This window comes from Oryzias latipes, chromosome 22 (assembly GCF_053564925.1).
Source record: "Oryzias latipes strain Hd-rR chromosome 22, Olatipes_Hd-rR_3.1".
NCBI classification, from domain to species: domain Eukaryota; kingdom Metazoa; phylum Chordata; class Actinopteri; order Beloniformes; family Adrianichthyidae; genus Oryzias; species Oryzias latipes.
In genome coordinates, this window is record NC_136258.1 from 14,044,323 (window position 1) to 14,071,059 (window position 26,737).

At 40.0% G+C, this 26,737-nt stretch overlaps 1 protein-coding gene and 1 long non-coding RNA gene across 2 annotated transcripts in view; one reads left to right on the top strand and one right to left on the bottom strand.

Annotated features, from left to right (window-relative positions):
• LOC101157335 (connector enhancer of kinase suppressor of ras 3) overlaps nt 1–26,737 on the top strand; it is a 45,628-nt gene that overhangs the window by 9,875 nt on the left and 9,016 nt on the right. The window contains exons 2-16 of the mRNA XM_004082376.5: nt 6,337–6,500; nt 10,512–10,714; nt 10,901–10,988; nt 14,258–14,299; nt 15,039–15,158; nt 15,256–15,315; nt 15,859–15,927; nt 16,028–16,174; nt 17,747–17,871; nt 18,077–18,264; nt 18,342–18,428; nt 19,177–19,427; nt 21,894–21,931; nt 22,722–22,764; nt 26,398–26,451. Coding sequence (XP_004082424.2) covers nt 6,337–6,500; nt 10,512–10,714; nt 10,901–10,988; nt 14,258–14,299; nt 15,039–15,158; nt 15,256–15,315; nt 15,859–15,927; nt 16,028–16,174; nt 17,747–17,871; nt 18,077–18,264; nt 18,342–18,428; nt 19,177–19,427; nt 21,894–21,931; nt 22,722–22,764; nt 26,398–26,451 — 1,679 coding nt within the window. The remainder of the gene's footprint in view (nt 1–6,336; nt 6,501–10,511; nt 10,715–10,900; nt 10,989–14,257; nt 14,300–15,038; nt 15,159–15,255; nt 15,316–15,858; nt 15,928–16,027; nt 16,175–17,746; nt 17,872–18,076; nt 18,265–18,341; nt 18,429–19,176; nt 19,428–21,893; nt 21,932–22,721; nt 22,765–26,397; nt 26,452–26,737) is intronic.
• On the bottom strand, nt 22,330–25,634 carry LOC144989092 (uncharacterized). Its single transcript, XR_013653239.1, has 3 exons — nt 25,515–25,634; nt 23,641–23,707; nt 22,330–22,434 (listed from the first exon to the last, which is right to left on the bottom strand). It is a non-coding gene; the product is annotated as an uncharacterized LOC144989092 (long non-coding RNA).

Sequence of the window (26,737 nt, forward strand, 5' to 3'; positions counted from 1 at the left end):
TCTGGCGTGCCGGTCTACAACAAACGCATCAAAACACTGCACTGGGTACAGATATAAATTTGTCTGAGCTTCAAAACAAGTAATCCACATGGGGGGCAGCGAACAAAACAATTTTCCCATGGAAAGCTAAATGAGTGGTTCTCATTTTCCCTCTCAAACCTTGTACATCTTTATTCTTGGTTCCACAGGCCGCTATTATGGTGTTGGTTAATGGGTCTGTAATCAGCACGCAGGGCCACCATGATCAAACACTGTACATGTGATGGGAAACTACCACACTGAGAGTACAGGAACACTTAGAGATGTCTTTAAATAAAGTGCATAACAACATTTTTTCTCTCTCTTGAACTTATTGAGGTTAAATACTTGTCTTTTCTCAGTCAGTTCCTCAAGGTAAGGACGCACAAGTATTTTTAATATATATTTTTAAATCACGTCTTTTATGGAGGATCCCATCCATCCCAGTCTTTGTGAGGCCACACGTGATGATAAGTGTTGTTGTTATTATCTTTAGCATCAACGCTGAAGCTATTAAACCTTCTAAACAGTTCATCCTTAAATTACAGAAGTGAAACTCTCTATTAAAACAACTGTGTTTAAGACACAAAAGAGTCACTTCCCCTGTTCCCTCATCGACCGTGAAACCACAACAATACCAGTGCTGTAGAGGCCGGGAATCGCACAATATTATGCTGTCTGGAGGGCAAGAACAAGACAAAGTATAGAAAGGGAGGGCATGTCTGAGACATTTTTGAGGTCTTAGCTGCTTTTTTTAGTGTGTGTTTATGGTGGTGGTAATGATCTTCAGCCTGCAGAGATGGCTGAAATGTGAGAAGTGTTTATGTTTTTCTAAGATAAAGTTTAAAGCTTTAACACCTACCTAAATAAACTATTGCGAATAGATGCAAATCCTCCATAAGCAAGGAAATTACATCCAGTTGGACAACCGGGATCTGGAAGTGGACCGGGGAGGAGTGGTGACACTCCTTCCTGTCATCACCAATGATCTTATTGGGCAAATATTTGTGCTTCCTTAACTCTCTGAAGTTCATTTGGACGTAACTGGATAATTAAATAATGGTAAGTGTCATAGCAGGACTAAGTATCCAGTAGGGCTCCACGATTTGCAATATTAACGATCAAAATTGCAATGAAAATATATTTAGCGATACATGAAGAACTTGAAGCACATATAAGGTAACCATTTGTCACAATTGTCGCGGTCCTTTGCAACATGCTTATAGCACAGCTTGATATTATGAAAACATCACAGTTTAATTGTGACTACTGCTTCCAGTTTTGCATTGATATGTGGATTTTTTATTTTGTCAGAAAACTTTGTTGGAATATGAGTATGTACGATCTGAAAACAAAAACGTGTGAGTGTGAATGTGGCCTCAGTGACCCAGGCAGCCGTAGTCTGGTTTGTCGATGGCCTTAGGCTCAGACAAGGCAGTTTCATAGTTCCAGAGACACTTGGTGCTTGTTTCTGTGTCCCACTTGTTTTTCCTCCTCCTTATGTTCAGTTTGTGGCCTAGAGCCATCATAGCCTCACAATCTCCCCATGGTCATCAGATCTGACCTGCATGACCTTTAAACTGGCATTCCAATAGGGCTTCTATTGGTTGGCTTGCTCACCAAGATTGGAGCTTTGCTTCATATCAAATCATCTGCTTTCCATACCCAAACTAAGGTGACTGTAGGTCTCAACGGACGAGTCAGGTTGCCAGTAAATCACATAAATAGGTCAACCAAGTAGTGTCATTCACCACTGAAGACAAGTGATCTTCAATCAGCCTATCCTATTTTGTAGTAATAATAAAAGGAACAAAGTAAATATTACATTTTTAAAGCACATCATACATGTCATACAAATGAGGGTTATTTGAGCTGATGTGCTTAAACAGCAACAACCCAGTGAACTTTAACCCCTCTTTTCTCATCAGTCATCATCCATCACCCAGAAAGAGACAGAGCTGCTTTTGTCTTCCCATGAAAGAACCGGCATCAGCTGCTTTCTCTCACTTATGAAACCCACTCCGCACAAGTAACGGCCACTTTACAGCGGCCTGTCTTAGAGATCACGTGAAACACTCTTTGTTAACTAAAGGTTAGAATAATGGGGCCAAAAAAAAGGATTAGCGCTTGCTTGTACTCGTATATTTAGAAAAGTACACACTGGCCTACATATTTTGGGGACTGAAAGCACTTTTGAAAGAGTTCATCACATATTTATACTTGGTAACCAAATTTATCTCCAGAGCAGATAGAGTTGTTGAGGAAACAAATGCTAGTATCTTTCAACTTGTCCTTGAGCGGATGGCTTGTTTGAGACAAAGAAAGTAACATTCTCTCCTGTTCTCAGTGGATAAATGAATGGATAGCGAGAAGAGTTGTGCACCATCACTGTGCAACTTCAGTTCCCAATGTGTGAACAAGCTTTGTTGTTCTGTGAAGTCATGCATTGGGGGGGAAAGCTTAGCAGCAGCCGAGAGGAGCTTGTTCTTTGCTTCTAATTACAGCGCGCTTGATTCAGTCAGGAACCATTGTGCCAGCATGCCGCAGGGTTCCCACAATGGAGCTGCTCAACGCAGAACAATGAGTCAAATTCCTGACCATTCCCCACAGGTTCAGAGGCCAGGCTGACATTTAAAGACGGCGGAGTTACAGTGGCTTTGCTTTTCTACACTCAGGAGCTTTCCCACTGGCTACCTCAGAGGGAATAATGACCTGTGTGTGCGCGCTTGTGTGTTTCAGGGTGGATACAACTCCCTATGGGAGCACAGGGAGGGGTTCAAAGATGGGGGAGGGAGCTTGTTTTGGTTGTATAATCAAAGCTCTGTGAACAAAAAGTTGGCTACCAAAATCTGGACGGAAGCCATTGCTTTCTTTTTATTTTTAATTTTGTTTCAGGTTTTTAATACTAACCATTAATTTAGCTAGACGTACTATTCTGTATATACCACAGCAATGAACTCAGTTACTTGTTTGTTACCAAATATCCCAGAATAGCTGAGTTTGAGACAGAAATAAATCCAACTTTTACGAGGAGAAAGGCTTTATTGTCTGTATTGCTCAAAATCGTGTGCCTTGACAGCCTCTAAGTAGGCTGTCGAGGCATGAAAGCCTCCAACTGGGTTCAGTTGTGTAGATGCTGCCCAGATAGCTCAATTCTAGCTTGTCCAGCTGTCCAGAAATATGCCCGTTCAGCTATATTTATCCAAAGCTGAGCTAAGGCACTTGTGTTGCTAACCTGTTGTGCCAATAATGACTGTTTACTGAAACCCAGAGAGTGGGTGGTAAGAAGGACCTCACAGTAAACAGCAAGTGCAAAGCTGAGATATGCCCCATGTGAGACAACTGTCCTCTCATCCAATGGATCACAGTAAAACATCTTAAGCAAGCTGTCATTCGGTCATTTCCTTTGAATATTTCATTTCTGTAATGTTTTGTCCTTTAGATGTGTAAGAGAACCAGGCTGAGTGAGTGTGACATCACCCAAAGAAAAAGTGTAGTCCTTAGGGCTACAGCAAAATTAAGTCAATTCTGTGGCCGTTTTTTCGAGATACAGACTGTGTAGGTACCAAAACTGTTCGCCCTGCAATAAGTGTTTGGTACCCACAACTGTAGGTACCAAAACGCCACCATGTTTGAGCCAGACAACGTCAATAAGCATTTATTGGTTTGAGAAGGTGTGAACATTGCCTGAAAAGGCAATTCGTGCTTTTATTTTGTACTAAACAACACAACTAAACTTTAGAATGATTTCGTTTTTATGCTTCATGATCTAATGATAAGAACGTTACTGTTTTTACAGCGCACTTTTTTTATCAATACTGTTTAATTTTTCCATGTTTTTTTTTACAAACAAGCTGGCATTTAATTGTTTTAAGGAACTGATGACTCAAAATACACAATAAAATGATCAAATTAGGCCATAACTGTTTTGTTTTCTAACACTCTGAATCCTTTCAAATGATTGGATGAATTTTATGAGGGCCATGAAGGTCATTGACCTTCATGGCGACATTAGAGGACATTAGAGGTGACATTAGAGCCATTTGGTTGTTCCACACTCGCTTAGTCTGGTTTGTGCACATTTGTAGCGTTCTGCAAGTGTTCTGCAGGTCATAAAGCCACTGCCTGAGCGCTTCACCCACTGCAGGCTTTAAAGCAAGAAAAAAAAAAAAAAAGCCTTCCCACAGCACCAACCCCCCTGTCACCTCCTCAAGTCGATTCACAATAAAGTGACACACTATCTCGTTTACTGGTTTCTCAGCCCTTAATGAAAATTGATAGTTTCACACGCCAGCCAGCCAGCCAGCCAGCCGCAATTGATCGCCACACAATAAATGTTTTAGAAGGACTGTAAGGACATCCCTTTTTTTTTTCTTTTACTCTGAAGGTGTCAGGAATTAAATCCAGGGGGAGGCTGCATTGATCTAACAAAAACAGTGCTTTTTCCTCATTGCTTAGTATTATGAGGCACAACTCAGTGGTGCAAAAAAAGTCCTCTTGCTCTATTTATTGTACATAATTAATTTTTTTGACCTTTTTGGTTTTGTTTTAAGCTTAAGCGCGAAACTAGGGGAAAACATCTTGCCAATAAGTGAAACTAAATACAAGAGAGGATGAGCTATTCGTTCATTAATTATTACTGAGAAAGTAATACCTCAACATTTATTCCCAGACTGTTTTCAGTTGTGCATTTAAAGCCAAAATAGCCACTGTTGCATTTTAAACAATAACTTTCCATTGTTGAATTCTTTACCTTTTCAAAGACCTTGGCACCATTCCACAGGAAATGCCTTTTAACAAAGCAGGAAAGACAAACGTTGCCTTTTCTGGATAAGTCTTTTTTTTTCCCCATGTGTGTTTACTTTTTTGCCAGACTGCCGGAGTTGAATCTAAAAAAACTTGTTCCGAAGCCTTGCCTGAGAATTAGAATGCCGGGGAATGCCAAGAATGCAATGAGCCTAACCGTTCTTGACTTTCCTGACGGCTAATGGTTAACAAGTCTTGGAGAATTTCCCTGTGATGCAGGGGAATATGAATTGAGCTACTCCGTGAAACTCCCTTTCTGAACATTTCAAAAGGGAGTTTCAAGTGAACTTTGATGCTATAAAGGAGTATTAACAGCTTTGAGAGCTTGTTCATAAAAAAAAAAAAAAAAAAAAAAACATAACACCACCTGAAGGAGTCCAGAAAAGGTTTTACAGCTGGAATAAAAAAAAAGTTTTTGGACAAGAGTAACTTGTAGAATTTATGAATTGGTAAATCGGGTTTTCAAGCCGTTTTTAAGGAGATACAAATAGAATTTCCAACACATTGAAAAATGACTGTTTATTTGTAGAATATGATCTTTATATGTGTGTTTTATGGTTCTGCATCCATACATGTCTACTAAACCACCAAACATGCTGAGCTAATGCCTCTCATACTCATAGACACGTAATCTAATGTTGAATGCACACAAACAAGTTCCTTTGTTTTTCCTGTATGCAAACCGTCAGCAACAGGTGCACAGATTGTCACAGCACAAAGGTCCTCGGCTGACCGCTAAACACGCCCATAAGCTCTCCCTCATAACCTAAATCTGCACATTTTACACAGCTTCTTTAAAGAACTCTTCACATCTTCAAAGTGACTAAAAAAAAAGGTCTTAACATTAACCAACAGTTTAAAAGAGCTGGGGGGGTGAACTGCAGCTGACTGGTCTTTCGGAGATGGAGGGCACCAGGCCAAAGAGCTGCAGCTGCCTTCTATCTGTACGCTCTTTGATAGAGAACGCCGTGGCGTTTACTTCCATGCCTACACCCAGCTAAACACACACACACAAAGGCCTATTTTTTTCCCCCTCTCTGTTGCATGCAAAGGGAGGGGATGTTTTGTCAGTTTGTTTATTCTAATGCACAATATATGACTTGCATCCTGCAGTGGCTTATTCTGGAACTTCAGCAGTTGCTTTTGTTACTGGCGCTTTCGATTGCGCCAAGGGGACGCCCTTGATACCAGCATGTTTACTGCAAAGCACCCGCACCTGCACAGACGTCTTTTCCACACACAGTTACAGCAGCCACCTTCTTACCTGCTGGACGGACTTGTTAGTCTCAACCGTCACTGTTTATGATGTGTTTGCTCAGCAAAGGGAAGCATCCCGTTTGATCCTTATCTGTGCTGTGAGCACACACTTCACCTGGACATTAAAACTGGCAGCATTCTTTTTTTTTTATTCTTATTTTTCACATAGATGTTGAATGACCATAAAGCCTGTTGTATTTTTCAAATGATTGTGTCATGACTTCTGTTTTCCTTTTTTTCCTTGTACCCGTCCAGGTTTGGATGACAACCTGCAGCAGTATGTTGGTAACTTCAAGAGGGAGAAGATCAGTGGGGAGCAGCTGCTGAAGATATCACATCAAGACCTGGAGGAGCTTGGTGTGGCGAGGATTGGACACCAAGAGCTTGTCCTGGAAGCAGTTGATTTGCTTTGTGCTTTGGTTAGTTGTTTTATATTTGCTTAAGCCTTATTCACATGCAACCAAACAGTGGTTGACTCATACAGGTGCTGCAGGTTTTTGGTGGCCCATGGCGGGTCGTAGAGAGGGCGGCCACATCCTGAGGGGAGCACGAGTGTGTCTTGCAGTTCCCCTGAGGCTCGTACAGCCACCTCAAGGGAAATCCTGAAAATGGATTGTATGATTGTTGTGCGTGTGGTAATATATTTTAAAGTGTCTGTGTAGCTATGTTCACAGCGCTCTTGGGAACGCATTGTCAAGCGACCACTTCCAATGAAAAGTATGTAAATATGTGTTTCGGGCTTCTGCATTTTAAACTCTAGTGTTCACATCATTGAACGCACATTTATTGAAAATTAAACTAGGTCGAACTTTGACCAATCAAAGACTCTGATTTGGTTGCGAAATATAGGTAACGTCTCCTTTCTTTACGTAAGCGCCAACCGCTTGAAAATTGATCATGGAGGAGAGTGTAACAATTGCAGTTTGTGCGGGCTAGAGTTCTATGACACCAAGTCTGTCATATATGGGAATAGAGCTGTGAAAGATAAAGCCTGGAGCAAGATTTGCACCGCTTCAACATTTCGCATCAAGTAGGTGTAACTGTAGGTGACGGACATGCACAAGTATTGCACTAGTATTGGGTAGGACCAGTCCAGTGTTAACACGACATGCTTCTTGAATGTGGGTTTAGCATGTCCGGTGTGAACGTAGCATGCTTCTCTAATATAAGCCGCACACACTTGTGACATATGGGTGCTGCTGTCTTACAATGCACTTATGCCGCACTGTAGTGCTTAGGGAGGTGTGCGTACTGGCTCTGTAATGACCACCTGCGAATGCCGCACACACATTTGCAGGTGGTGTGTGTGTGATGAGTACATGTTTAAACGTTCACTACAACCTGTCACTTACAACATGCCCGTAGAAAAATATGTATGAACATTTTTGCTCTACAGGCTCAACAAGCGGTCTAAAATCCTAAAACTTTATGGTAGCCACTTGTTTGCCCCAGATAAGTTAGCCCATTTTTCGCCAGCAGACAGCCTGTATCTACCTATAAGGGCATTTGTGACTAAGTCTTTAATTTCTACCTGTATTTTCAGAGGACTTACGGTAATGTCAACCTTTTTCCAGCTGACAAATTGGGTTTGACATCAGCCTTTTGTCTTTGGAGCAGAGCTTTGTTACAACACATAGCAGCTTCAGGATGTAAAGGATAAATAGCATAACTGAAAAACAAGGTCAGGTCATAGAGGTCTGAATAAACCATTGGCTTATTTAAAAAAACAAACATCTTTGTCCTTTGTTCTCCTCAATGTGAAGACAACTAACAGGCTGCCTCGCCTCTTAAAGAGGAAAGATGAAAACTGTCTGAAGGAGCTTCAGGTTTTCCAACAGATGGAATCCATTTGGACTTTTATTACTTCCTGTACCATAAACGCTCCAGATTGTGGTCTCAGCATTTTGATCAGTGTCAGCATTTTCGTCTTTATCTCCTCCTAAAACTCTTGACGTTAAACACTTGCGCATGGCGGCTCTAAGTTCTAAGGAGCCTAAAATGAGGCTAAGTCACTCTAAAGCTAGATTAAAAACAAGAGGGAAGGGGGCCAAAATTTTAATTTTATCAACTAACACACTGCCATCTCTTTGAATTCTGTTCATGGTGCATCACATCTTTCTTTGCGTCTTAAATTCCAGTCTAAAAATGTATGTTCTCATCATTGCCGTAGATATTTCTGTACGGCTACTGAGGAAATATTCAACACCCCTCCTCAATTTTTAATGAAATAATGCAGCATTTGGGGACTTAAAGTTGCCATTTCCGTTTGATTGAAGCATAACACTCGTTGCTTTTCTTGTATTCTAGGGTTCCCTTTTAAGACGGGGGCCCCATTTCCTACATTTCCCCAGAGGGGAAGTGAGGCCTCAGCCTCTATTAGAGTTAACTAAGGCAAGGTCATTGGAGCTGACAGAAGCACACAGGCCGCCAGCACCAGAACCCTAAATGCATAATTTTTCTCTTGGTTTCTTTTTTCTGTTGCTAACCCTCTTTGTGTTTGTGACACCTGTTCTGTCAACTTCTTCTATTCTCTGAAGGTGTAAATAGTTGCAAACTTGAAGAAACTTGTTGAATGTTGCAGTAGATAGAAAACTATCCCCCTGTCCTTACCAAAAAATGTATAGAAGTCTAGATCAACTTTTTTTCTTTAAGTAAAAACTAATAAAAATTCTGTCATTCTTAATGGATACATCTCAGCCTTAATGAACTCTATAGATTTAATGCTAAGAGCTACAGTAATTCTCAAACTTAGCTGCTCCGTGGCTGTTTCTTTGAAAACAATAAATCTTCATATATAGTCATATAGCAACAAAGTCCATCACATAAAGTTTTCATGCTTACAACACTTTTTTTTATCATTTCCTATTGTGGTTTAACTGTAACACTAGATGGATTCAAAGCTAATGTCTCAGTGACTCAAAAAAAATAGACACCTCTGAGGAAGTCTACGAAAACTCTCACATGTGTGGCGGCCTTATTTTCCTTGAATTAACCTCAATATTTGCGTTTTGAGCAATACTATCGTTGGTAGGAAGACTGATGGCAACTGTTTCAAACTTGTCTCAATTTTTTTACAGCATTAGCTCTTTAGACAGTACAAAAAAACAAACTTCAAACCAGTCGTGACATTTAGGTGTGACTCAAAAAACCTGTCTAAGACAGAAAAAAGTGTTTTTTTTCCTACTTATTAACTGGCATCACGTAAAAGGGATCTCAGAGGAAAAAGTCAAATGAATCACTGCTGGTATGACGCCGATCAATAGAAATGTCAAAATATTCATTAGCAAAATGCTTAAATGGCTTTGCTCGTCATTTTAAAAACAATTTATGTGAAAAGTTTTGGTAATCTGTGGCATGTTAATTAAGTTTAATAAGACTAAAAAGAGAATTTTATTTTAAATACAGAAGAAAAAGAAACTTTTTGTTTTGTCTGCCAAGCGCATGCTGTTATATTATTTTAAAAATATATTAATCCTCCCATTTGTGCTGATAGAAGAGCAAGTTTCTCTCAAGGGAAAAGAGCATAGTAGTGCGGTGCAGTAACCTGCTGACTGGAGCTGTTCAAAGTGACTATAAATCTGAGGTATGCACGGGCAGGAAACCACCCAGGCTCAAGAATGCTAACTTTGCTCCGCATGATAACCATCAGGTGATGCCTCATGGAAACAACCGATTCAATCTGGAAACTGGTGGTGGGAATTTTACGCCTTTGATATCCTTCCAGACGAATGGCCTTAAATCTTATCAGTTCAAGAAAAAAACTCTAGTCATTACTTCTAGTCTCCTGAAAGGCGTTGCAAGGGATACAATACTCTCATGAAGTACCCCTCTTTAACTCTCACCTGTGAGTTTGCCAAATCACATTGGCTGTTTCCAGTGATGCCGGAATGATGCCGACCTACCATTAAAATAGTTTTATTCAAAATTTAACCTGAAGGTTTCAAAAATGTTATTTGCTTTGGAATTTTTGGTTTAAGACAAACTTAACAAGAGTTAATATACTTGTGACCCACCTTGGAAGAAATTCTTGGAACTCTGTATATGTTTCTGTGTTTTTAGTTTGTTTTTTTGTTTTTACACATTTATTACTTTGCTTTGACTTTACTTTGTTTTAAATTTGCTTATTTTAATTTGTCTGTACATGTTTTATCTCAATTTTTGCAGTAAAAAAATGCCTAAATTTACTATTAGGTATTGAGTTTATTGTACAGTTTCAGGTTTATTGGGGATTAATTGTGCAATATAATGAAAAGACATCAGCAAAAAAGACGGACATCAAGCATAGCCACAGAAAACAGTTTTAAAGATAAATTATTTGAGCGAACAGGAAAGTAGGAAAAATACTCAAAAAGGCCCAGGACTACCAAGGGTTCCTAAATTTTTCTGATCTATAATTATTTTCATGTCTTAAAAAAAACTTTATTTTTCAGAACTATGGGTTGGAAACCGACAACTTGAGGAGTCTGGTTGCAAGGATGAGGGCTGCGACCAACAGTCTGTACACGGCTACAGCAGATCGCAGGAAAAGTCCAGAGTATGATGGAACCATTTCTCGAAAGCCACCCAATGACTTCCTTACCATGGTGGTGGAGCTGATCGGCGTAGCAAAAAGCCTCCTGGCATGGCTCGACAGGTAATGACGCTGGACACCGCTTAGTGGTTTAAGAATCAGAAGGGGCTGTACATGACATTCTAAGCACACTTATGCAGTTTCAATATCTCATATCTGAATTTTCCGTTGGTTCAGTTGTTCATTTTAATGCCTACTTTTGCATCTGTAAATTATCCTCTCATTTTTGTCATTTTTGTCTCTCACCAGGACTCCCCTTACAGGGATTAGTGACTTCACAGCCACTAAAAACACCATCATCCAGCTGTGCCTGGAGCTCACCACCACAGTTCAGCAGGTCTGCCTTTGTTGCGCCACAGTTAGCATGTAGCACGATCTAATAATGTTTTTTTCCACTGAGCACATTCCGGCCCAGGGGGCACAGACGTGCAGTTCAGATTTTGCGAGTAAAGTGTTGTGGGAGATTTAATCTGGCAGACTCTGCACAAACCCGAAGCTTCCAGTCTGAGCACATAATTGCAAAAGCGTATGTTTTTTTGGGAACTTTCTCTCCCCTTCTTCATGCTGGTTAATGAGGCGACCCCCTCAGCGTGAGGACTTTTATTGTCAAACCTTGCTTTCGCGTTTCCATTTTCATAAAACTGCACAGCTTTGAAAGGCTGCTGCCAACATTCCCCAAGTCGCTGCTCTCCTTTAGCCATGTGGTTCCTGTTTCTGGCTGTCCAATGCGGCTGCAGCAGAACAAACCGATAAAGCAGATCTGCAGCTTTGAACTCAGGTTTTTAACAACTCCATGCCACGTTCCTAAGTATGCCGGTGCAATCTTCGAGAAGACTGGATTAAACTACTCTTTGCTGTCACTGAATGTGACTTCTGAGGGGTGCAGGTGTCCTTTTTTTTGTCAGGGTAAAAGGGCATCAAGATGAACTCTTTTCCCAGAATGCCCATTTCCTCGCTACAGTCTGGGCTTTCACCACTTCTAGTGATTTACTGTAGCCTCCTTAGTCATGGTCATTAAGAAGGTTTATATTTCCCCTTCCTCTGTCAAAAGTACAGAAGTTATAAGACAGAATACTCCTCTGATTACTGAGGAATGAGTCCCAAAAGTATTGAGTGAAAAGTTTACTGGAACAGGGACTGTTTCATCCATCAGTTTTCCAAATCCTCTCAAAGTGGCAGAACAATTGCAACTTTTTTTCAAAATCTGTAATCCAGGCTACATTTGAATCTCGTTTGTGTGGACCAGCATGTGGGCCTTTGTTTAATAAAGGAGGCTGCACAGGAGACTGCCTCTGCGATTAGTTTTATGATAGGGAGGACAGCCTGAGGTCTGCTAAAACCTTCATTAGCCTCACCCAAGAATTGAGGCTTTTTTTTTTCAGATCGTCCGATTTATGTGTTTTGGCTGAATGCAGCCTGTGTTTACACTTACAATGGACTACAGCCATCAAACTGTGAAAATGTCCCCCGTCTTGGCTGACCCACTAGACCAGAGGTTAGAGTTTTAAAGACCTAACCCTTCCCCCACTGTTGATGAAACAAGATGTCAACTTTAGTTCTTTATTATCCATTAAAAATCCGGCACATAACTAAGTTATGTCTGATGAACCCATCAGCAAACATGTTTTGATGACAGACAGATGATCAGGAAGTCACAGGTTGGGGTCTGAGTTAGGATATTTCCGTACATGGCCTGTATTCGCCCTCATGCTTAGCCATTTCACTGCTCGGCCATGCAGATCCACTCTGACAGCAGATCAAAGGCCCAGAGATCTGCCCATAAAGTCATCTGATCCACACTGGTCGTGGGATCTTGTCCATAATGTGAGGAATAATTTCTCCCAGGGAACTGCCCACTCGCATGGAATTTCGTTTTAAAGCTGTTACATACAGCTATATGTGACATATATGTGATATATATGTGACATGAGTTCAAGAATGCACTAAACTGCCATTCTTGGAAGCACTTTTAGCATATAGTGTTCACACTGGATTGTCACTACCCAATACTATCCCATGTACTCACAGTTGTGGGGGTTGGTGTAAAATGTCAAGTAAATCTTGCTCCAGGCTTTTTCTTTCACAGCTCTATTCCAATATATGAAAGAGTTGGTGTCATATAATTCCATCCGGGCACAAACTGCATATATAAATTCCTCCTGCATGATCAGTTTTCAAGCAGTTGGCAATTGTGTGTCCCTGATAGGTCAAAGTTGAACTAGTTTAACTTTGGACAAGGGTTTAATGGCTGTGCATTTTGTTTGTAGAGCCCAAAAACATACATAAAAACTTGCGTAGCGACAGGTGAGTTTTGAACGCAGAAGCCCAAAACACGCATTTGCACAGGCTAGCATGGACTTTTCAATGGAAGTGAATGTAGCATAACTATTGATCTGCCAAACAGATTCAGAGCAATCACCTCTACTATTGCGTTTAATACGACTGCATTCTGTGTAGGAAAGTTGAGTAAATCCTAAGAAATGCAGCTTTCTCTCTGCAGGATATAATTACATAGTTTTGTTCCTTGACTCTTGGATTTCAAAATATGGGTTTTATTTTGGTTCTTCCCCCATGACTGTCTTGTCATCTAAACATGACCCAAATAAACATGCATTTGCTTGTTCACTAAAGCATTGCTCTATTTTTTTTTGTTTTTTAACCACCAAATTCTTAAAAAGAATAAAATAAAACATGTTGTCCTTAACTTGAAAATGACACAAGCAGCCTGTAGTGGAATAGGAAAAGTTTACTTGACCTCCATACGCTGTCTGCACAGTGATCTACCTTTGTTCTCGTCACATGTCCGCACATGTCACAGCAACATTTCTATTTTGGATTTGACAATAGCTTGTAGCCCGTAAGGGCCCTCAAGGAATCGAAGAGAGGCTTAAGGGTGTTTATGTGCAGAGAGGTTGTGGCAGCAGTTCACCTGTGTTTTTTAATGGAGGACTTCCGCAAGGGAAGTCAACTCCACACTCCCCCCTCACACACAGAAACACTGCCCCTGCCCCCTCTTTGACCATAGGTCTTTTCAGCTCCAACAACACAGTTGTCAACGCAGCTGTTGCCTCAGCTGTGTGAAGTCCAGCTTTGCAGGGACACTTTGACGGACAATTCTCCCGCTAGCTTAGCAAAAAATATTTTATTTTTTATTTTTCTTTTTTTTTTTACCCAAGTGAGTAAAAAAGCTGTTTTTCCCACATTTGAAGAGACCTGACTCCAGCCGGCCACCCACCAGCACCCAGAAAACAGCTTTGCATCTAAATATTTGTGCCAAACCAAAACGCTATTTGGAGGAACATTAATCTGATCTTGATTACACGTTTAACCTGTTTTGTAATCCACACACTAAATGACTTTCAAAGTATTTAAGGTGCGCAGCTGTAATACTGAGCCACAAAGGCCAAGTTCACACTTAGCAATAAGGAGGAAAAGGTTTGTTTTACACCAACACAGCCTATTTTTTTGTTTTTATGTATTTGCTTGTACTTCCATATGTTGAAAACATATCTATCTAGCCAACTCTTTGTTTCTGTCACAAAGAAACAGTTGACTGTTGTTTAGCTATCACGTGTCTAACCTATCATCACTGTCTCCCTGCAACAGGACTGCAGTGTTTATATGATGGAAGAAAAGATCCTGGAAGTTGTGAGTATTCCCTCTCATCTTTGTACATAATCGAGTCTAAATAAAATCGAGTGCTTTCCATGGAGTGAGATCAAATCTCAGTGTCTTCATACCCAAGACGCTTCAATATGCTTTAAGGTACAAGGTTAGTTTCTGAGGGAAGTCCACAGATTGTCCGATAGGATCGTAAGCAGATGTGGCGGTGCTAACACACCCCGGCCATCAATCAGTATTGCCGACGTTTTCCAGACTCTGTGGGCTCAGACGCAGCTTTGTCTAATGCTCTCGGATGAAACGAATGTAGTCCACGTACGCTTTGTGTTTGCCCCGTTGAGCAATGAAGCTTTCTTCCCCAAATGCTGCTCCTGCATACATCTCATTTGTCTTTACTTCTCACCCAGAAGACTTTTTAGGAGGGGTGTCTACAAATAGCTGATTTTAGAAATGTATGTCAACAAGTTTATGACAAATACGATTGTCCACTTTAGTCCATTCAGGATTAGGATAAATGCCAGCCTATAAAGAGGCATGTGCCTAGGGAATAACAATAATGAATGATAATACCCCTGTGGCATGACAGCCATGGGAAGCAGAGTAACTCGACTAGACCCAACCTGTAAGACACAGTAAAGACCAGCTTTCATAGACGCATCGTTAGAGGATTTGGCATGCCACTTATGATCACAGTAAGAAGTCAGTCAGGTCGTGTGCTTCTTTCTTTAATCACAGAGCCCCTTTGATTGTTCTCTTTTCCCTGCAGTCTAAAACTTTGAACAGTATTTGTGATCAGACCGTGAGAACCACATCCGACCCCCTGATGAGCCAGTCAACCTGCTTGGAGGAGGTCCAGCTATCCAACATCAAGCCAGACGAGGGGCTGGTGAGGAGTTCCATCCCTTTTTTCCTTTGTATTAAAAATGCATACATCTCACATTACTACACATCCAAAATATATATTTCTTTTTTTTTTTATCCAGGGCATGTACATAAAGTCCACCTATGATGGATTACACGTCATCACTGGGACCACTGAACACGTAAGTGCAACAATATCCATGAATAGACCTTTTCTATTAAGGAATAAAACTAATCCTGCATAAAACAAGCTTGTATTATTGGTAGAACATTGGGCTTTATCATCTTCTCTGACTGTGAAACACCCTGAGGTCCAAAATGCAACGGTGTCAAGCGTTACTCATCCTTAAAGGGGATAATTTTGTTTCATCATATCACGAAGCAGAAAAGCTGATAAACAACCTCCTTAAAAGAAGTCCTACCTTTTCCCTCCATCAAAACAACCAGTAGGTGACTAATGCATCAGTGGGATTCTCACACCCCCAAGTCCCGAGGTGTGAATCAGGACCTGAATCATAGGCTATGACGAGTTAATCCAGTTTGGCATTTGCATAGAAACGATTTCTGATATTCCTTCTGAAAAATAGGTCTTCTTTTTCATTAAATTTAAAGAATCTCAAATGTGGACGGTTCAAAGGGAACAGATTAAGATTTAAAAGCAACATTTTGTGAACACAAAAGTAATTTTTAGACTTTGCGCCTCATGGTCGTCATGTGTTCCTTAGTCTCCTGCAGATTTATCTAGAAGGATCCATGCTGGGGATGAAGTTATCCAAGTCAACCAGCAGACAGTGGTACAAATACATTCCTTTTGTTTCGATCAACATAATTTTAAACTCACAAGATACAAATAAAATAAAATAAATGACCCTTTTATTATCCTGTTTTCCTTAGGTGGGCTGGCAGCTTAAAAACCTGGTGTTGAAACTGAGAGAGGACCCCAAAGGTGTGGTGCTAGTGCTTAAGAAGAGGCCCTCAGGAACACCTGGTTTCACCCCCGCCCCGCTCAAAAACATGCGCTGGAAGCCTCCTGTACCTCAGGTGCAAATACATCTTCAGATGCCCCTTTCACACTTCCTCCTTTCTGCTTCAACAATCAGGACAGGTCTTTGTCAGTGTCATTTTTGTTGACTAATTATGAGCTTTTTGGAGAGGAGTCACCCTGAGGATTCTGAAAGTTAACACAAAAGAGTTTGAGAAAAGGAAAGCCACCTTTTTGTCTTGTTTCATTTAAAGTCCCACTCTGATTATCTTTTGATCTATTTTAAGGTGCCCCCAGTGGTCTTTTAATTAATGCTGCTTTTAGCCAAAAATTTAAAAAAAATGGTGTCAAATTCTAGGACATAGCTTCTGCAGAGCGACAGTGGTTCATTAGAAATTTGCCTCTAAGTTGTGGACGGAACTGTTTTGTATAGTAAGTCCACTCCCTTCCCATCATCCATCTGTTTATGTGCTCTCCTGCTAGCTTACAGCCCCTCACAATCAGCTATCCAGCCGTACAGTTTTGAGCCAGAAACATGCACACGGAACCTATTTGTCTGCAAGTGGAAACATCGGAATGGAGCGCAGCAGGGAGCTTGTTGCCTGCTGAGTGTAGCTTCTATGTCACACCTACAAGCTTTTGCTAATGGCAATTTTTTGTCTGCTCCTGATTCACACAATTTGAATAAAAAAATACTCAGATATGCAAATTTAAGCTTAATTTTCCTAATATGTGTCCTCCGTAGAAAGAAAAATGGCAGGAGAGCGTGTTAAAAACACGCAATTTTCATCTAATGGTCTTTTTAAAACAAATGTTGAATACATTTGTATTTATGAAAACATTGCAGATCATTGATCAAAATATTTAAGTTAATTTCTTTGTGTTGTTCTGACAAAGCATCCTTAACATTTACTGTTTGACTGAACTCCTGCAATGAATAAGCCCATTGTAAGCTGAGATATGCAGTTTTCTAGAAGTGAAACTGTCTTATCAAGTGCAGCCTGTTCAATAACCTGAGAAAGCAAGATGAGATGAGACCAGAGTTTGTCTCTGGAAGCAACAAAGGGGCTTTGAAGACAATGGTGGCCACTGTTAACATGGACGCCGCAGTCTTGTTTTAACAAGTAGCCAGGAATATCTGCGTTAACCATCTCAGTTTGTCTGTGATAGGGAGACTTAAAAGCCAAACCGGGGACAGTTGGGCCTTTGCCAAAAGCAAAGGCGTCAAAAACGTACTGGATTCTTCCATTTATCTTGAACGCATCTTCAGCTGCGCAGTGGGAGAACGTACGCCATTAACTCTTGACAGTCATCATGTTTAGTGCTGAGAACATAACTGTGGTGATGTTGAATGTCTCCGTCTATTTTGGACTTCACTCCCAATCTTTCCGTACCTCAAACAACAAAATGTGTACTTGGAAAGCCACACCAGCACTAAATGTCTCACCACATATACTGCGCTCCTCCCCTTGCCAGAAAGACATATTTAGTTGTTGTTTTGAGAGCTGAAAGAAAACTAACCATAAATTATAAGCAGAAACTTTATTTATTTTCAGCTAGCAATGGAAATTCAACTTTAAAAGGATAACCTAGAGTCTAATGCCTAATGATGATTTTTTTTGTTTTTCCAGAATAATTCCTCACTGATCAGAGCCCAGTCTCCCTGTAGCTCAGCTAATGGGTCGACCAAAAGGGAGAAGCCAGCAATCCTGGATTTTTACATTCCTCCTCCTCCTCAAGTGCCGTACACTCCACGGTGAGACATCCCTTTTTTGAAATATTTCATTTTATGCTTTTATTTTATAAACTTGAAATTTACTTGGCAAGAAATAGTTGAAGTTGAGTCGTGGCAGCTGGACTTCAAATCTATTAACTTCAAAACAACATCACCTGGATGAATGAGAATCTTTACCAACAAAAGAGGTAAATCATAATTTATCATTTTGTGCCCCCTCATGCAGGGAAATGAGAGCAGACACTGTCTCCAGCATAAATAAAAGACCAAAGGGCTCAGAGTCGCCCAACTCCTTCCTGGACCAGGAGGGCAGAAGACACGGCTCCATCACAGATTACGACAAGTTAAATCCGGGCCGTCCCACTGATGCCGGCATGATGCAGCCCAGGATGAGGGAGCACAAGCCTTCACGTGGTCAGTGCCACACTACGGGAATCTCATTAAAATCCAGCAATGGCTGCTTAAACCCCATTTTTGCTTCAAATCTTCAGGTAAACCTCGGCCGCTGTCGATGCCTGTGGATGCATGTGTCACCGTGGCTGATTCCTACGTCAAGCCCTGGGCACAGGCAAGGAAAGGTATGGACACATGTTCATCTGGGGTGGAAATCTGTTTGTGTTTTTGTTTTATTTGTGTAGATTTATTGCACAATTTAGACTTTGACTTTTTATTTTATTTTATATTTTTTATTGCACTTGGTTGAAGTTATTACTATAAACAGTTGATTTAAAAATTTCCTTTTTTCCTTTGCATTTTTAACTCTTAGTAGTCTGGGACCTTTTAGACAAGTTTTTACTACTTTATAGTTTGCTCTAATAATTTATCTTTAAAACTCTTGCTTATGGCAATGCTTGACATCCATCTTTTTAGTACAAACCCAGCTAAATCTAAAATGAACCTGAAACCGTCCAAAAGACTCAATTATTCATTTATTTACTGTAGAAATCCACAAAATTTAGATCAAAAAGTTTGTAAATTTTATAACACATTTAGAGGCAAAATGCTAATGCATAAATAAATAAAAAAGAAAGCAAGATAAGACAAGGTAAAAAAAACTGTAAAAATGTCTAAAAAAACAGTTGAAAGCTTTGCTATACCATGTATAATATTCCATGGATTTATTCAAAAGGGTATCACAACTATGTGTCATAATTCTTATGTTTGTTTTATGGAACTATAAAGATTGCGGGGTCAGTGTCCTTCCTACATCATTATAAACAGCCGATGGGATTGGCAAACCAACCAATGAGTGCAGAGACTCCTGGGAGATAAGAGATGAAGTTGTTGGTTTTATCACGAGGGTTGATGTGTCTTTTTGTGCTTTAGGTGAAGACCCCCTGTACCGATACATGAGTAACGAGCGAATCCCCACCATTGCTGAGGAGGTCCTTTCAGGATCTCCCTCCTTCAGGCCTGCGGGGGGGCGTCACCTGGTCCGCGTGGATCACATCCGAGGAAACCGCTTCTACTCCAACACGGACCTCCACAACAGCTCCACCATTCCCTACCAAGAAGACATAAAAAAGGCCCCCGTGGCCCCCTTCTCCAGGCGCAAGTCAGCAGAGCGCTCCCTACTGGTCAGTTGGATCACGCGGCTTAAGCTATTGACTCACTGATGACGTGCTTCCTGTGCCGGGGCTCCCCGCTCCTGTCCTGCGTTCTTCCTCAGTGCCTTTAACATCCGGCTGGTTTTGGGCAGCTTTGGGCTTTCTCACACTTCTCTCCCAAATCTCCCTGGTGTTCCTCCCTACTACCAACTACTACTCTTCAGCCAGACTTGCTTGTGTAGTACTATGTTGAGTCATTACCCCTTTAACAATGCCCATAATCATCTCTTACCGCAGGCTTTGGCCTCAAGACGATACAGGTTTAGGACTCTTGTGTGTTGTTCAAATACTTCTCTGTACATATTAACTTATGCCATGTTTCTGTCACCATGTTCTCTAGTACTTTTATTTAACAAACACTGACATTTCTAAAGTTTAATGCTTATTTGGTTTTACCTGCATCAATATATATTGTAGAAAAAGTCATTCTTTGTAAGTAAAGTTGCTTTCTCTTGGTATTTTTTTCTTTTTCTTCTTGAACTTATTGTTTTAAATACTTGCATTACTTTCAGCCAATGATGCCTCTCGTAAGCTATGCATAAAATATTTGATGGTCACTTTAGTTGACAGTGCTGCTTTAGTTGATTCAAGGGTGTTGACAACTGCTGACTCGCATAAATCTGTGCATGTTTTCAAGCTATGCAGTGACCTTCTATATGTTGGGGTTTACTTTAACGACCACCTGAAGGGCCTTGGGTATACAAACAGCTGGTTGACAGTTTAGCAGGCCTTTTTGAAGCCACTCATCTTTCAGGACATGCAGGTCAAAGGGCCTACTGGTTTGCTCCTGCTACAATAAAAAAAAAAAAAAAAAACGAATGCTAAAGACAGTATTATTTGAGAATCTACAGGGACAATGTGTCTTTTGTTGCTTTATCTGCCTTTTTTTTGTAAGATTTGAAAAAGAATTTTTATTAAAAAATTGCAGTTCATTTCAGTGAACTCTTGTTTTGTCTTTATTTCAGTGCATGCTAAACAACTGCAACATTGCCTTTATGATAAAGAAAACTTTTCTTTCATGGTTTCCAGACAAAAAAACCAAGCCTTTTAGAGTAGACTGTTGTGCTAAACCCTATTTGTGTCATTTAAGCTTTGGTAGAAATAGGATAGCTAGCATCAAGTTGCCTTTTTTACTTGCTAATGGTCATGTAAAGACCAAAGAGGTTCACTATCAGGAGATCTTTTTTTTTTTTTTTTTGCTGAACATTTGATGTCTTTTAAACGTTTACATGGCAGGTTAGCATTACCTTGCATTCTGTTTCTATGAAAAGCGCATCCCTGCGAAGCATCACCACCTTTCATCGTGTAAACCCAAAGATCCACCACTGGCCTCCTTGCCTGATCTTTTCCAAACGCATGCGTTTAATCCAAAAATCCTTCTGCATCTCCTTCACTCCCTCCTTCCATGTCTCGCTTTGCCCAAGCTTGCTGAGCTGTAGTCGCCTGCGGTCCTCCCTAATTTTCACTTTGTGGAAACCTGTGGTCTGCTTAAGTACTACCTGCATTCTCTTAAACCCTCTGCGTTTGACTTTAACCACTAACTTTTTCTGCTTGCACGTCAGAAATGGTTACACGGGAGTAATATACTGAATTTCTGCTAGTTTGTGCATGAGTTTTGGATAAATCACTGCTTTTTTGTGTTCCCAGGGAACAGTTTACTCAAACTTTGGAAATAAGTAAAAACAAAACATTGGAAATAAAAAAACAAACATGGAAATTAAATAGGGTATTTTTTTATTTTTCCATCATTCTGGATGTATGTATATATATCCAACTGCAGAAAGTCCCATTTAATAGCTTCTTTAAAACGTCTGAATTTCACAATAAAAGCATATCCACTGATGTAGGTTATGCAATCATATTACTAAAATATGTCATATCTTTCCAGCATCTCTGAACTGTGGTTTTTCTTCATCATCTTTTATACCACATTTAAGAACTTTTTATAAATGCCAAATGAGATGTTCCCTCCTCCTTATAGCCTAGAGGTCCACAAAATTTGATTTTATCCAACATTTGTTTAACTGCTGGGGTTCCATTTTTAGTTTTAGATGCAGAAAAAACAGTTTTATGCAATTTTCCAAAATGTTGCCCTTTACAATGATTCCATATTTTTATTTCTCTCAAGCTCACCATGTAGCTATTCGTAAAGTTAGACGAAAAACATGAAGAAAATGTAGTAAAAACGTTTTGTTTTTTTATTGCGTGACTGTTATGTTAAAAAAAAACCATTACACATTGAAGACATGTTCATATTCTTGTTGTGCAGAAATGCAAAGGTTGCAGAGACGTCATTAGTTTATGAATATCTTTGCTCCAAGCATAAGAAGAGTCAGCAGCTTTGCAGTCAGATTTCATGGATACCAGCATCAGCTTGAAAATAATGTCCCAGAGTTGATCAGGAGACGATAACATGTTCATCTTTATGTATCACAGGACTCCGCTTGGTTCTCTAGCAGTGACTTTCTAAACAGGTGAGTTCATGCGCGTCTCTGACACAACACTGATACTGCTCCAAAACCTTTTTGTCGACTAAGAGATAAAAGATCAGGGCGGGGGTTCATTTTCCAGGAGGGAGTGGCAGGAAACTTTGTTTCAAACAAGTCAGGGAATGAAAGGGGGCGCAACATTTTTGATTAGGGGAAAGCACATAAAGATGAAAAACATCAGCACCATTATCTGTCATCTTCCATTTACACTTATGAAAATCATTTGCTTGCCAGAGAATCCTCAGAAATATCCCTGTTATGAAAAGCGTAGTTCTTTTCAGCTTTATATATCTTCATCTCGCTGGGAGGCATGTCAGTGTAAAAGTATTGCAGATTTTGACTCCTCACCCGTAGCTTCTGGATTTCTTGGATGTAGAGCTGAGTAAATGCTTTCCCATCGCCCCCTCCAGTCTCCAGTCACTGTCTTCAAGCCAATTCTATTCCAGGAGCAGCCTCCCCCCCCAGCGCTGTATCCGGTGTGCTGCATGCTTGATCCAAACACATTATTCAGATTTAGATCATACTATAGTGAACGTCACAAGAAAGCAGCTGACTCATCAATCTTGACTGATGCAGTTTGACTGACAGTGGCTTTAATGAGGTGTCAAATAGATTTTGTCAGATCAATCAGTTCAAAAAGAAATCCCCAGGAGAAATACTGTAACTAGATTGGTAAATAAAGCTGTCTTTCTTTGGGGATGACTGGGGATTGGATCATGCTTTTGTGCTGGATTCAAACCACCCAACATGAGCCATCTTTGTCGTGTTTCTGCAGATACAATCAGCAAAATCTTCGATCCTGGTCCTTCTCTCAAGCAGTAAGTAACCGATTATCCACCCGTCTGCGCTTGTCTCCTCCAGCACCTGCACGTGTCAGTTTCAATTTGGTACAGTCCCAGTGCAAATCTGAGGAATGCTCAGAGTTTGAGGAGAGATACGGAGAGTTTCCAGCCCCCTCCCATAGAAACGTCACACAGGATAAGACAACACGCATCCAAATCTACATTTTTGTTGCACTTTATCACAAAACTGCCCCCTTTGCTATGGTTGTGTTGTCATGGCCATGTCTGTGGCCTTTGCTGCATGATCTGCAGGTGGACACCTACAGAAATGGGTGTTGTGTGGCTCACATGCAGAAATGAAGGGTTGTTGCACTTGCAGCCAGCACACAAAGAAGCCAAACTCCCCAGTTTGATGAGCCGCTGACAAGTGGTGTGTATCACTTATACACCTCAAATCACCTCAAATCTGTCACTCACATGTTTTTTTTTCTTTTTTTCTGCATAACTTAGAATATTGAGGTTTGTTTTTCTCTAAACAGTACAAAGCTGTAACTTGTTCTATAGTGTCACATAGTATTTTACCTGAGCAATATGAGTACAGCTTCAGCTGAGTGGTTTGCTGCCTCAAAAGCTGAGTCTTGTAGCCTCTTTAACACTGTGAGTTCAGACAGGCTGAATAAAAGCTACTCTGTTTAGCCCTTTGCTCATTGCTCTCCCTAACACACACACACACACACACACACACACACACACACACACACACACACACGAACAAGGGGGTATTTACTAAGTGCCATGACAATCCTCAGCAGGAATCATGATGGGAGATTGAGCACTACAGTGGTGTGACCAATGGACGGTCATGCCAATCTTTGAGGTCTTTGATATGAGTCACAGGCAGGATAGGATTACCTCACTTTTGTCAAAACATGGCTTCAGGAAATGCCTCTGTACCAGGGGAAGGTAGAGTATGAGAAAACTGAAATAAAATAAAGAGAATGTTAAAAGATAAAACGAATTTAACTGAAATATCAAAGGATTTCTGGATGGAAAGTTTCCTAAATAATGAGGCTGCTGTAGTGCAACAAGTGTGAAGAGGAGAACAAAACAGTCTTTTGTCTATTTAAGTTGAAATGAAATGGAAACTATAATAACACAGAATTTAAAAATGTGTCTGCTGATCTGCCACTGTCCTGGCACTTTAGTGCAAAATGTCCAAGATTGGTGCATGAATGCAACTCAAATGTTGATGCCACACAGCAGAAACTCAGCTTTTCACTGAGCAGAGAGGAGTGTTGACAGGCAGGCTGCAGTTTCCCACAGAACAGAGAGCACTCTGTTACCTGAAACCCCTATTCTATTCTTTCTTCAAAGTCATCTGTTGGTGCAATTTCTCCGCCTCTGGTAGAGCAATAAAACAAATCAATCTGGTGCAGTTCTGACCTTATCGCAAAGAAATGTGTATAGTAGCTGCAATTTTCTCAAGATTTAGTGAATTTTGAGTTTAAATGGTTATCCCCTAATTTCATCAATTTAATTTAAAAATAATTAGCGCATAATTTTATAAACTTCACTTTGTCTTATAATTCTAGCCTATTGTTTTTACTATACGTAACTTGAATGTAAAAAAAAAATAACGGCTTTGGTTTTGTTACTAGAACATTTTGTAATTAGAGAAAAATAATTTTTAATACAAAATAATATTAAATGGAAAAAGAAACACAATACAATCCTTGGTGTTCGTGTTAGAATACTTTTAAAAACATAATTTTAGTTGACTAACCTATAATCCCAGCAACAAATGGCTGTCAATTTTTATCATACATTGATGATAACTCATTTGTTAGTTTAGGTTATGTCTAAAACTCATTAAATAACACAAACATTTTTTTAAAATTGTATCTCCTAATTTTCTAATGAATGATAGTGGGAGAATTTTTAACTAAATTAATACTTTTTTTCTTCTTCAAGCTTTTAACTTTAAAGAAACATTATTTTGTTGTAAGGGGGAACTGTGAGAGGTAGTCAATGTTGACCACAAGTTTCTCACAGAGGGGATTTGGCGGCATCTAGTGGCAAACACTTAGAGCTGCAGGTGTATTTGAGCAAATCTCCAATAGTTAAAAACAAAAAATTCAAACAAACAAATAAATAAATAAATACACAATTTAAGTTTTCGTAACTCTAAAACAAAAGCTGCATTACAAGACCTAGAAAATAAATTTGCATGTTGTAAAGTGGGTCACACCCCGAAATGACCCAAATTTACATGAAACCAGGGTGGACTGGTTTGAACTCACCCACATAGTTAGTAGTTACTTAGCACAACATGTTCGCCAAGGTTTGGTCAGACTTTGAGCGGACAGTTCGAGTCAAACTACTTTCATTCAAACAGTGGTGGCAGGTAAACGTGAGGTGAACTATTTGAGCGTTAAATTTATCCGCTCAATGAGTTCAAACTATTTTTTTTATTAACACTAGCGATGCTAACAAACTGCTAGCTATAAAAATGTATTTTTTAAACTAGCTAAACTATATATTAGCTTAATAGCTATATTGATATTTGTTTTGTTTTTTAGGACATATTGCGCTTAGGAGAGCATTATAGTATTTTTTTTAAGCTTCACTTTCAAAAAAGCTAGAAAACATTGAATTAAAAGCTGTCAATCAGAACATTTAGCTTTCTTCTCCCCACTTATTAACCATTCCAGAGTGTTAAATACATTTTTGTGACATTTTTTGTTGTTTTGAAGAGGGAGAAAAAAAGTAAGAAAGTTTTTGCTCACATCTTCATGTGCTGTGGTTAATGCGGTGATGAGTTTTCGCATCCGGAAAGCCAGATGAGGTTGTTGTGCAACACTAGCTAGTGTCTCTCAGAGCTTGTTGTTGCAAAACCTTTCTGTCCCAGACTGTGTTTTTAAAGGAGAGCATTGGAGTTTCTAAAGACTCAGGTAGGAGTTTTTTTCCCTCCTGTTGATCTTAGCGAAGGGCAAAGGCAAAAGGAAAAGAAGAGGAAGAACTTATTGAAGGTTTTTCGGGCGTTTGTGGTGAAAGAAGTGTTTTAGATATCCTTCCTGAATTAAAAAGGGTTTGTAGGTTGTTTTTTTTCTGTGAATTTACAATGAGTTCTTGGTAGGCTTGTGAAAAGGTTATTAGAAGTTGATTATGCAAAGGCAGCTCTAAACATTAGGAATAAGGAACTTTGCAATGCAGAGGAAGTTGATCAACAACTGCAGCAGAAATTTCACAATGTTTTTAAGGATGTTGAGTTGTGAGGCAAAATAAAAGTTTTAAGGCAGTTTTTGGGGCAGACGAGTCCCCATAGGGTGCCTCCAGGTACTTGATGGGTGGAGATGAAACCGCTGACTCTTTAAAGTTGCTGCACCTGACTAAAGCTTTAAAGCTTTAACCTTTTTTTTTTACTTCCTTTTTCACAAATGGAGAAACTTAGTCCCTTTCACCTATTTCCACTGGACATCAGTGGAGCTGTTTCATTTTCTTAAAAAAAAACCAGAACAATCGCTAACTAGATTCTTAGTACCCGTGACATCACTTCCTCTTTGGAGAAAAACTTTTTTTATCTTTATTTTGTATTTGATGTGCCTTCATCTGGGATTGTCGACACAATCCATTTTGTTGATGATTTTTTACTTTGGTTTCTTTCAAAAGGCTGCCTTCCCACTATCGGTGTCGAATCGAATGGCTGCTGATGACTACAACCCGGTGAGTTTTTTTGTGTAAAGTGACATTTAGCAGGGCAAACAAATCATATACTTCTGCTTTTCCAATTTCCCTCTGCCATCTTTGATCTGCTGGATTGTGCTGTCTGTCTGGGTCACCACAGTCTGGATGAAGTGAACGCGTCGGTTTCATTTCTGTGGGTGTTTCTTTTTTTTTTTTTAACAGCAGCCTCAGTTCAAAGTAAAACGGAGGCAAACAGACTTTGCGAGATCAGACCGGAGAGTCAGGTCTCACTTATCAGAAAAGTAGCGTGAGCAGCTCAAAGATG